This window comes from Sturnira hondurensis, unplaced genomic scaffold, assembly GCF_014824575.4.
Source record: "Sturnira hondurensis isolate 20B ecotype Veracruz unplaced genomic scaffold, ASM1482457v3 Scaffold0008640, whole genome shotgun sequence".
NCBI classification, from domain to species: domain Eukaryota; kingdom Metazoa; phylum Chordata; class Mammalia; order Chiroptera; family Phyllostomidae; genus Sturnira; species Sturnira hondurensis.
Window position 1 is genome coordinate 685,146 of NW_028081271.1, and position 12,704 is coordinate 697,849.

At 47.6% G+C, this 12,704-nt stretch overlaps 1 protein-coding gene across 1 annotated transcript in view; it reads right to left on the bottom strand.

Moving 5' to 3' along the window:
• VEGFC (vascular endothelial growth factor C) overlaps positions 1-1,019 on the bottom strand; it is a 72,055-nt gene extending 71,036 nt beyond the window's left edge. The window contains exon 1 of the mRNA XM_037055122.1: positions 858-1,019. Within this exon, the coding sequence (XP_036911017.1) occupies positions 858-1,004 (147 nt within the window). The 5' untranslated portion in view covers positions 1,005-1,019. The remainder of the gene's footprint in view (positions 1-857) is intronic.
• Between the last annotated feature and the right edge of the window lie 11,685 nt (positions 1,020-12,704).

A 12,704-nucleotide genomic window follows, 5' to 3' on the forward strand; every position in this document is an offset into this window, starting at 1 on the left:
GTGTCCAATGGGGAACTTGAGGAGTTCAAGAACTCGAGTCAGCAAGCGGATGTTCCATCCTTACCTCAGACCTGGACTTCTTAGGTAAATATACACTCTTTCATGGGAGCAAGTAAGAAGCAAAAGTACACAAATCAGACTGTCCCCACAGTCTCTTGGAAACATTTTTAGGCAAAGAGTTAAAACGTCGCATATTTAAACAAAACAAAACAAAACAAAACCCACCTTACTTTTCAGAATTTTAGGACCCGATTTCAGAAATGCAGAATTTATTAAGTTGGAAGGGCGTGCCCAATTGTGACCTGGGGTCTTAAGTTCGACCAGTTTTCCACAAGGGACTCAGAGGTTCTAAGCGCTCCAACCCGGTTACTGAACTCCTCCGTCCCCCACTCTCTCTAAAGCTGCGCGCCGCGCCGAGCGCTCTGCCTTCCCCGGACTGAGCCGCTACACGCCTCCGGGGGCTGCGCCCGGGCCCCGGAGCTGCGTGATTCCCACTGATCTGTCGGGGCCAAAGAGCCACTCGCCCCCTGTGAACCCGCTTCTCCGGGTCCGCGCCGATTCGAGACCCACTGGGCGCAGCGCGGGGACGGCTCTCACGGCGGTTCCGCGTGAGAGCAGAGCTGTCCTGTCCCCAGGCAGCTCTCTGGGCCCTACACTCCGGTAATTTGCTTTTCTACTTAGGAACAACTTTGTGTGAGACCAGAAGAAAACTCTTCTCAAAGGAAGCATTAAGTCCGCTTGGAAACTTAATGGCTCCAGCGGACACAAGGTGACACCGAACTCACACGCCGCCCAGCCTGGGGTCGTCACCCCCACCCCCTCCCGCAGCCCGACCCGAGCGCGTGATCCGCACCCACCTGGGTCTCGCCCTCCTCCGGCTCCGCGTCTGTGAAGCCAAGTCCCGACTCCAGGGCGGCGGCAACGGCGGGCGAGTGGCTCGGACCCGGCAGCAGCGCGGCTGCGAGCAGGGAACACGCCAGGGACAAGGCGCGCAGCTGGCGCATGGTGGACTGGCCAGGGCGCAGAGACGCGCCGCTCGCCCTCCGCCCGCCCGAGAGCCCAGCGCTGACCCCCGAGGGCGAGCCGCAGGCGGCCTTCGCGACGTCGCACGTCGCTGTCCCAGCCAGTGCGGGCGAGAGGCGAAGGGGTCAGGTACAGCCTCACAGGAAACCGGACATCCGAGCTCCCCGCGCGCGCTCGGGGCCGGCGAGGTGAGGCCGGGGCGAGGGCGGACGGCTCCTCGGCCGGCGTGGCTGCTGGTGCTTTTGGGAAGGAGGGGGGCCAGGCCGAAACCCCCACCCCCGCGATGTTCGGCCCCTCCAACCCCCCGGGGCACGCGTCCCCTCCTCCCCGCCCTTCCCAGGAGTGGAGCGCGCCGGGCGGCCGCGGCGGGCGGCGGGGCTCGGGGCGGCGAGGCCGAGAGCGCGGGGCGGCGCGGCGGGCGCAGGGCAGGGCATTGCTGATGCGCCCTCTGCCTGCGCTTATGTGAGAGAAAGGCCGAGGGAGGGAGCGTGCCGGGCCCGGCCGCCCTCCCCTTCGCTCTTCCTCGGAGCGCGCGCCCTCCAGCTCCCAGCGCCCTCGCCTCCCGGGCGCCCCACCTCCCACCCCTCCTCGTCCTCTCGGGTCCCTCCCTCCCGCCCCGGGGCCGCGGCCCAAGGAGTCAGTTCAGTCCCGGGTTTGGCGGACAGCGGGCCCACCAGTGAGGCGACGCGTCCACGCAGTGGCTGCGGGAGAAAGTAGCTCATGGGGAGCAAGGAGCCCCTTTGTCCCGCGCAGCCACAGTGCCTATCCTACTCCCGCACACTTGGCCTGCTGCGCCCAGCTCAAAGTTTGGAAATAGACCCGGAGTGCTGGAGGGTCCCAGACAAAGTCAGCGCAATGGCGGGGACCCCACCGGGACTTTGGGACCGGTCCCAGCCCATCTGTCCCTCGGGCTGGTAACTTCGTGCTGCCGGTGAAGTGAGTCCTCTGAATGCAGTGAGGGCCGCGGAAACACCAACTTCGAGCCCAAATCCTCAGGAACAGTGAAGAGACACGGGGTCACTTTCTGCAAAAGTTAAGTTTAAATGAGAAAGGGGCTAATAAAGAGAGACATGTGCTCAAGGTATTGTAAGAAGTGACATCTGCAAAAAAGCGACTGCCTTTGCCCCTGGGAGCATCACCACCCCGGGGCCGCGTGGTGCTGACTGTGCTGGTGATCTCCGAGGGCAGAGGGTACCGGGAGCAGAGGACCAAGCTACGGGTTTCCCCACTGCTGGGGAAGAAATGAAGAGGCGCTCTCGCACTGCGGAGCTGCTTTTAGAAACGCAGATTATTATAAACGTTTAGGTGGAAAGGAGACCTTCTTAGTCTGATGGAACTCTCTATGAGCTCTGACACTCCCCTCGCACGTCACTTACTTGTAGGCTTAAATAACTCCAGGGACAGGGGCCCTCTGGTCGGTGGGCTGCCCATTCCCTTCGCTGACGGCCAAGGTGGCTGAAAAGCATTGCCTTTCATTTCTTCATGGCTTTTGACTTCTGGACTTGACATGATAAATCCAAGCTAATGTCCATAGTTTTGAAAAATATGTGCTCCCTGTACTAGCTTTCCTCCGGGGGGCGGGGGATTTTTTTTTTTTTTAAATAGGACAACTCCTAGTTCCCTCATCAGCCACAATCTAATTTTAACTTGTTCTTCATTTAGCATACTGCTCACGACATGACTCGGTAGGCAAAGTCTTCCAACAGGCACAGAGAAGGAGAAAGGGTCTTCCTCGTCCAGACACTAGTGAAATTGTTGATTCAGCGCAGATGGAGTTGACCTTCTGGCAGCCTGGTCAGAATGTTGACTCACGTTACACGGAAAATCAACTGAATTCCTCAATAATTTTCCCTGGGTATCTCTGTTTAGTCACATTTGCATTGCCCTGCCTTTGTGAAGTTGGTTGACTATGTCCAAGATGTGGGCTTTGACATTTATCTTTATTAAATCTGTCTCCTCAAAGTCACTCCACCATCCGAGCTTGTTGGAATGTGTCGGGAGGTGGATGCTGGGGCGGGGGTGGGATGGGGTGGGGGGTGGTATTCCTCTTCCTCTCTTTCTGCTCTGTGCGCTTTTGGTCAATGTGACGCATGCGTCTTTAAAACTGATGAAGAGGCCAGCTGAGAACTGACTGGGGAAAGGTTTAAGTAGAATTTGGTGCGTCTTTTTACCCATCTCTTATTTTGGGGTTTCTCAACTTTGATCGCCCTTGGAATGCCAAAAGGCGATTTTAAGGGATAAAAAAAACAAATTGGAAGTTTCATAATAGCTGTGGGGATGTTTACAAGAGTCTGTATTATGTCAGGGGGTGCTAGGCTTCTCACAGGATCACGTCATAAGTTGTATTGATGTAGAACCATTAGGCCGTGTACTTGAAACTAATAAGATATTGGTTGCCAGCTGTAATTGAGTGCACACCTGAGCAGTATCAGAGATTCTGGATTGACCGGTCTGGGGTCATCTCCATTTTAGATCTTCCTACTTCATCATTTAAACCTAAAAGCTTTTACCTTCCTATTCCTCTTCTTCCATGCGGTGGCCTCTATGGCTCCTGTCCCAACAGTCTCTCCCACCAGCCTCCCTTGCCTTCTAGGCAGCCAGGAACCCTGAATGTTAACCAGGTCAGAACAAGACCCCGCGGGTGGAATTTAAGCCCTGATCACGGTCTGAGCCGAGTGATTTTCAAAGACTCTCCAGAGCCCGTGCACTACAGGAGAACTTTAGACAGCGATATTCTAAGAACATGAACTTCAGGGCTTCAGAATATACATCAACCTCTTTATGTGTTCTCAGGGACCAAGAAAATGAAGTGGAAAAAGCTCTGTGAATTCTCTGAGTATGATTTGAGAGACCCCAAATTCCATAATAAAACCAGAGGAATTTGAAACGTCTGTAAATACTGGACACCGTGTTTGGAAACCATGCCCCCGGACAAACAGAGCGACACAGTGGGGAACAGGCTGTAGGGGGTGGGCTCTGTACTGACTTTAGAGAACATGCGTGTTAGAACATATTCTCACATGACTCTTGGAAAGCACACGACAGCCGCTCTTTCCTCAGTCTCTCCGAACAGCCCTAAGTCAGAAATAGGGGATTCACTCTACAGTCACAGTCTGGGGTGGAAAATATTCACATCCTCCAGGAGTGAAACTAAAAGGAGAAAAAAATGGAAATGGAATCCACACAGCTGCTCCAATCAAGTGTCAAGCACACCAGTTCCCACTGACCCTTAAACGCTCAAAGATTCGTGCTGAGAAATGCTCTCTGGGACAGGACCCCTGCTCTGGAGCCTTGAAAGAGTTATTGGAAAACGTCACCTGAGGATGACTGCTGGCCCCTTCCGAAGGGCCACTCAGTTTCACCAGAAGACTTCAGGTGAAGCTTGCAAACGTTTCACGGGAAATCTCCCACCCCAAGGAGGACAAATTGATTGCTGTATGTTATCAGCATTGGTGAGAAAATTTTATTAATGCGGCCGAGGATGTCTCCAGGTGCATGTTCCACCTGCACCAGATTAATCCTGCTGACTGGGCAGGTGGCCGCGGACAGGAGCCCAAGGCTAAGGCCAAGTGTTACCTTATGAACACTTACAAGCTCGCTCATGCGTTCACACCTTGCTGCGAGGTTTGAATAGCCTAGTCAGTGAGTGCTAGTTTTCAAGGTGGAACAAGACTTCTGTTTGCTGGAAAGGTATGGTTCTCACAGTAGCGAAAAAACCTTACTTGAATTCCAACCCGCCTCTCCACGGGTACAGGCATCCTAGTGCATGGTTAGTTGCAAGAGAATGTCACAAAGCCTTGCTGTTTGTTCAGAAATGTCCTTGTCCCTAACACTCGCAATCTTCGTGAAAAGCAGAGAAAGTCAGTGGTGTTTTTAAACTCAGAGGAGCAATCATTGGCTTTATCATTGAGAACACAGCACAGGCCTCCCTGTAAGGTTATGTATTCAGTATCTGTGCCCCAGTTTGGGGCTCTGCCTCCCTCTGGGCAGATGTGGCAGAACATCCCATGGGAATCATGCAACGTAATCAGTCTGACCACCAGCAGGTATGAGTTGTGCTTCCTCCATACCCCCCCAAGCAGCCACTATGCGACCTGAAAAAACAAGAGACTTTGTCATCTGGAAAAGACATCATTAAAAGTGCCTAGGAATCCCAATGGAGAAGAAATCTGAGGGTTTTGGCCACTAGAACAGAAATGAAACTTGAGAGAATGTGAGAGAGTAAACACCTCGATGTACGCATCCTAGCTAAAAAAGACAAAAAGTTTAACCCTCTCATAATAAGATTGGCATTCCTTTGGGAGATTTAAAACTAGGGGTTCCTGAGGAGTCTTTAGAGGCCCACGGTCTTTCACTGGCAGGAGCTTCCAGCACAAAACTGGGTGTCCGGATGTGGGACAAGGCCAGGGCCACCCTGACCTTAAGAACTAATTTAGATGACAGCAGCTGGGCTCGATCTGCATGTTTGGGGTTTCTTTCTCCTTACCTATTTTTTTTCATGATTGTCAGCTTAGGGTTCTGGATAATTGACCAGCGATGGTTGTCTCTTAACCACTGAAAAGCCAAGGACTCCACCTTGGATTCTGCTCCCTCCATCCCTCGTCATTCCTCGCTGTGACTCCAGTGCTGGGAGCAATGTGGGCATGATTCGTTCAAAAGAAACAGCAAAGCTCTGTGTTGTGCACACATTTCCCTAGGAGTGCTCGCCAGCGCGTGCCGATCCTTTGTTTCGAAGTACTGGGTTTCGTTCAGAAGTGGACTCAACCGTGGACTGGCATTTCACAGGGAAGAGAATGCAACAGGGGAGGTAACCCAAATCAAGACCCCGTAGAAAGAAAGGTTTCTGCTTCCCTTGCAACCCCCCTCCAGGGCCACTTCTCAGAGATAAGGTCTGTAAACAAACTTGCACGGAGGAGAGTCTCTGGGGAGCAGGGAGCAGATGGCTTGTGTTTAAGGCCCGTCTCACATTCGCAGACCTCGAGAACAAGGCCTCCTCTGGGGGATAACTCCCGGTTGCCTATCAGATCTGCTGTGGATGACCTTTGATGGACTTCTCTTCTCCAGGTGGGGTTTCTGTGAGTGCTAAGTTGGTTAATATATGTTCATATAGTTAAATATAACTGAAAAGGTTGCTTGGCACTAAACAGTCTCTCAATACTTTGTGGATGGAGCATGACGAATAATTACAAATACTAATACATTGATCTTTATTTCTTCCTTACCTTTATTCTATTTTTTCTGTTTTCTTAACCTTGTATTTAAATGATTATTCAAATGGGGAATAAAATTCCAACATCGACTATCTTTTCTCAAGCACTTTGAACATTTCCGTTATTTATGTATGTATGTATGTTTGTATGTTTTATTGCATTTTTCCATTACCCTTTATCCCCCCATATACCCTCAAGCCCTTTGAAAATTTTACTTCATTATATTTCTTTACCAAATAGTGCTACCAACAAATCTGAGAATAAGCATACGTTATAGTCGTACAGTGCTCCTTAGGTATGTGGCTGTATTTCAATGCGTCTAGTACTCCCCGCACTCTCAGGACACAGAAATTGTGACCTGTGCAATGTAAATGAGGAATCGGAACTGTGGGGAAGGTAATGACATTGTTCAATGCTGCAGGGCTAGAGTCTGGAGACCCTGGGTCACAGTAGTCTGGTTCCAGGGTCCAGGAGCTTGAATACTGCCCCCTGCTGCCTCTTCAAGGACGTTAGGATGCTTTTCCCTGGTGGATAATCTGCCCTTTCTTGTTGGGGAATTTTAGGGCCTTCCCTTGTCTCTGTGCTGGTGGTCTTTCAAACCCCCCATCTGCCTGTTTCTCTCTGCCCTGAGCCCCGTCAACAGCTCCTTATCACCCAGCAGATAAGACGCATGCGTGCTTGTGAGATTTCTCTGCAGAAGGCTCTCCACTCTCCCCAGCCTGCTCTGTCTCCTAGTGACATTAAATCACTTGGAATTCCTTGATTAAGCTGTGCCTTTGTTAATGTCTAGCACATTTTAATGTCCTACGGAGTGCTTCCTTAATGAAGAAATAGGGCTACAATTTCGTATGTTAAAATATAAACAGTGGGATTTCAGCTTCTGCTAATGGTGGGGTGGCTCCGTGAGACTAAGCCTGCTGCAGATAACAATGACAAAATTGGTCCTGTCCCCTAATTCCCTGAAAACCGCCCGCTCTTTGAAGTCACTGAGAGAATCGCCCAAACCAGACAGAAACTGGGGGAGTGTCCAGTCTCGAAGGACAAACTAAAACAGACCTGCACAGGAAATGCTAATGGAAGGTTGTCAGGCTGGAAGGCAATGACAAAGCAGGTAGGAACTTGGACCCAAAGGAGGGAATAAAGGTTACCAGAATTGTAAGTCTCTAGCCAGATACGTCAATATTTAAGAACACATAAATACACACATACATTGTTTATTAATTTCATGAACACAGTAGTAAATTATGAGAGATTTATAAAGTGAATATTGTAGAAATGCTTAATTACAGATGCAAACAGGTTGAAAGGTGGAATTGGGAAGAAGCTACGCCACACAGACTCTAATATTAATGAAGGTGGAGTATATGTCGGGGAAAATCGACTCTGAGATGACAGGTTTGACCAGAGGTAGAGAGGTAAGTTGCAAATGGTAAAAGTATCAGTGTATCAACAAAACAGAAAAGTTATAATTATGGATGATTTTAAAAGCTTCTTTAATATCCATGAAGGGAAAACTGACAGGCCAATATGAAAACAGACAAATCCAGTTATTGTTGAAGACTCCTCCACACTTTTCAGTGGAGCGAGTAGATAAAAATAATGATGATTGATACACAAGACGTGAATGACACCATTAATCATGTTGGCTTATTGACACTATTAAATATATACACACACATATATACATGCAGATACACTAATATTTCTAACAACTGAAAGATAGAAATTTTTTATTTGAACAAAGAATACTCACCAAGATAAACAATATGCTAGAGCCCTAAAACATTTTTAAAATGTCTCAGTATATATNAGCGATCTATATATATATATATATTTCAAAAGATTGAAATCCTATAGGGTATGTTCTTTGATTTTAATGAAAATAGATTGGAAGTCATTAACCATTGATATATTAAAAAGTAGAAAAGTCCACAATATTTGGCAATTTAAAAAAATACATTTTATAAAATCTTATAGGTCAAAAAAAAGAAATTAAAAGAGTAATTAGGAGAATAAATGAGCAAATTGTGGCATATTCATACAATGGAATTTTACTCAGCATTAAAAATACATTACTGATCCATGGACTAGTGTGAATTATTGTCCCAGGAGCCTTCCAATGAAAGCAGCTAGTGTAAAATAATTAAAAAAAATAAATTCTAAGATTCCATTTATTTGAAGTTCTAGAACAGTCAAACTATGTGGAACAGTTGGAACAGTGGCCTGGGGGATGGGCAATGGGTGAGAACAGAACCACAGACATTCCCCGGGGCATGGGGATGTTCTGGGACCTGTATCACATGGGTGTGGGTTACATAGTGGTACCCACTTATCAAATTATACTGCCTAGATTCCAGTTCTCTTTTTGTGGATGTAACATACCCCAAACAGACCAATAATAATAATAGTCATTATCTCACCCACAAAATAATTGTCATTGTGATTAATAATATGTGTGGGAAGTGGGAAATCAAGGCATAAATCTAAGAATGGCAAGACTTTTATAATTGCTGAAACTGAATAATGAGTGGTGGACAGAAACTTTTTATATTGTTCTGCCCACTTTGTATATGCATGATACTTTCTATAATTAAAAGACAGATAACATATAAACGGTAAAAATCTCAGACTTCCCATTTAGCACCATTCAGTAACAGGATCGTGAGAAAGTTATTCTCAAATCAACACAAGAGAACCTGGCTGGCCTTTTGCCACTGAATCTCTTCTATGGGTCTGGGCATTTTTCTGTGTTGTTTCAGGAAGCTGCTGAGTTGAGCTAAAAATCTCAACAGTAGCAGCGGAAACTAAATAATCTAAGGATTCACTACCCACAATTATTTTGAGATATCTGAGAATAGACCACGTACATTTTATATGCAAATTCACCTGTGCTTCACCCAACATTTTGTAAAGCTAAGCTGACCATTGAAAAAGTTCTTATTACACTTTTCCCCATTCAGCTGAGCCTGCTATATGGCACAGAAATGCAACCACCGCAAATGGCTATGCTCAGAAGTATTACGTTTATCCAAAGCTCGAGCCCTCCGAGAGCTTCCTTCTGGTACGTGATTGAAGTGGACCACACTGAATTTCTGGTCCCTCGCAATTCAAAATGATTGCTCCCTGTTGTACTTCTCTCTTCCAGAGGATGTTCAAGGGAAGATATAATCCCAGTTTGCAAATTTAGTAGTAGTTTAGTGGCTTTTGACTTCTAACCATTCATCCTAAGTCTCAGCCACCACCACCACTGATTCCTCCTGATGGACTAAGTTGTGACTTCCCTACCAAGGCCCCACTGGAAATAAAACAGGCACGTGCTAGAATCAAAACTAAATGAGCCTTCGTGTGGGCAGCTCCTTCTGCGTGCATCTGACATGTTAGAGGGCCACTTGGGCTGCCTTTGGGGGGAAAAAAAAGGAAAACAGTTCTGGCTCAACAAAAGCCAGAGTTAAAAATCTCTAGCCTGACATACAACCAGAAGCCATGAAGTTAATACAGTTTTCAGACACGATAACATATTAACTCATTATTATCACACAGCTTCCGGAAAATGTTCAGGTTATCAGATGAGTTACTTAGAGAGACCAGGGTGCTGAAAAGTTAGGCTAGAAAGTTAATTTTTAATGGGGGAAGGCAGGATAAGACTGAAGCCATTTTAATAGGTAATAGGGAAATGTGGACAATCAGAGAATTATTTGTGGGGCCCGGGAAGGGGGATGGAAAGATTGACTCAGGGGACTGTGTGTGTGTGTGTGTGTGTGTGTGTGTGCGTGCGTGTGCGTGTGTGTGTACAGAGATGGAGATGTTTCGTGACAGACTTTTAAAAACGAAATTCCTCTTGGACTCAGTAAACAACAGCACATCACACATTCGTTTTCAAGAACCACGGCAGGAATTTTTCTTCAGGCTTACTGTTAGGAAAACACATCACTGGCCAAAGTAACTGGTTCATTCTTATCTCACGGTCACTAGGAATATTTCATCAGATGGTGTGTCTGTGTTTTCTCTGCCTGCTGTAAAGCTCATTGCCAAATATTTGACCTACCTCTAGCAACGGTGACCTAAATGATGTATTATTGGCCAGGCTTTTCCTTAGTGAGCTTCCTATTGTTTCCCTATCATTGTCTCCTCTCTGTTCCCTCAGCCTCTTTGGCCTGCTCTTAAACGGATGGTGCACACCATGCTAGATTTTCAGCGTGCCTGAGACCATCAACCCTTACCTCTAAAGATGTGCCTTCTGCCTCTCTCATTTTCTCTGAATACCACACCTTGGACTTCGCAGTCAGGTGAAACCCTTATGCCTCTGCCGTCTTACGGGTTCCCTGTGCTCCTTCCTGGCTCCCTGGCCACACGGAGGGCATAGCCCCTCCAGCCCTGCACTTGCTCCTCTGAGCCCCTCGTCTCCACCCAGTCACCTTGATTTGCTGACTAAATGGTGCAAGTTCAAAGAGCCCTGTCTAAGGTTGGTTTAAGGAACACACACGTCTTGCAGAACCAAAAATTGCCTCCTGGAATGTGGTGTTTGCTCAGAATGGGTGCTTTGCCTGTGTGTTTTGTTTCCTCTTTCCCAGTAGACCCCAAAGAGACCTGCCCCACACCACGTTACTCCGAAGGTGCTCAGACAGGGCGACATGCTGGGCAGGCTCCCCTTGGTTTCCAGCTGCCGGGTGCCTCCGTTCTTGCTTGCTGGGGGGTTCCGTTCTCAGCTCCGGGTTTTGTGGAACAGGTACTCAGCCGGCTCCAGCATCCGCGTTTCCAGTCCAGCTCCACCTCCACCTTTTCAGCTCACGTATTTCTTCCCTCTTATTTGAGTTCTCCAGCTGGTGTTTCCTCTTGCTGCTCTTTGTGCATTTTCTCCCTTGCTAATGTCTTCACTATCAAGAAGTTAACCTCTGACAGCACTATCCCTTCACCCCTGACCTTCACCCCTGACCTTGTGCTTTGTTGCTGGTGCCAGCCCCTCTCTGTCAGGTCTTCATCTCCCAGGAGAAATCTTAGTGAGCTTTCTTGCCTACTAATCTCTGTTGGGATTTCCTTAAAGGATGGGAAATGGGGTCTTAATTTCTCTTTCAGGAGGAGTCCCTTGCTCTTTTGCCAAGGCTCCTTGCGCATAAATCTTGGGCTGTTCTGTGTCCAAGGAGTGGGGCTCTGCCATCGCCAACAGTGTGCTCCTTTGGGCTGCCTGACTGGCCTGCATTGTTCTTTTACACGCGATTGATCAGGAATCTTACACTCTGTGCTCAAAAACTATGAGCCAGATAGTCCCTACGTGGCCATGCCTTTTCTTTTCAAAAACACCGAGTATTAAGTTTTGACATTTGATTTTTCTTGCTTTCTCTTTTAAATGTATTTCTAATGACAGCTGAAGACATTTGATTTTTCTTCTTGATTTAAAATACAAGTTCTAAAATAAGATCTGGGTTCTTATCCCAAAGAAAATGAATTTGAACAAGCACAGCCACTGAACTGTGAAAGCAGGACTCATTTTACCACTGGGCCCTGAATGTCCCTGTAACTGAAAATACCGCTCCTGCCATCAACGCTGGTGCTCTGTGACAATTCGATACGAGGATGTGATGCGCCTGCCGCCCCCATGACTATTACATTTACTCGTCACGTGTACGTCCACACGCGAACGAGGAAATGGGAAGGAAATGGGTAACTGTCACCTGCAGGTCACCCCAAGGATGCCTTTATTTGAGAGCTGTAGGGAAGAACTTAGGGCATTTCCTCTGAACCCCGATCTGGTGACATCCATGGTTCTGGACTAACCCGTGACTTTCACGTCAGGTCACTTCCCATGGGTGGAGCAAGCCGAGGGAAGAGCAGAAATGCCTGCAGCCACCCCCCTTGCGTTTCTAACACAGAGAAAGAGTGGCGTTCTGTGAAATGGGCACCGCCAAAATGTCTGAGCTTGATTCTCTTAGTGCAGGTCCAGTGAGGAAAACTGATCTGGTTTTCTGGACACTCTGCTCTCTTGCTCCTAGGTATCTTTATGTCCCATTTTTGCCTGAGAGTCTCTCAAAGAGAAAACCATCATTCAAAGTGACTCTTCCGTGATACAAACACAGTGGCCTTGGATACATCAGGTCACAGTAGTTGTGCTCAGGAGTGAAGGTGAGCTGAACACTGCAAAGTGTCCCCTGAAGGCCTTCCCCCGGTGGCATTAATAATCACGAGGCCCACGGTCTTCTCCAGCCAGTCACTGATATTTTATCTGCAGGAGCGATCACAAGGCAACCCTACTAAATAACTTGTAATATCAGTGACTGAGTTTAGAAAAAAGAGGAACTTATTCTATGCACGGCATTTTTTATAAAGTGTCCTATAAAATTGAACATTCTCTCTTGACTCAAAGAGGGTGTTAGTAAAACGACAATAACAAAAGCAACTTAATAGCTCACAGAAAGCTTTGATTGGCTTACACCTGTGTAGAGATTTTGCTTAGAGAAGGTCTGAAAATGTGGTGCA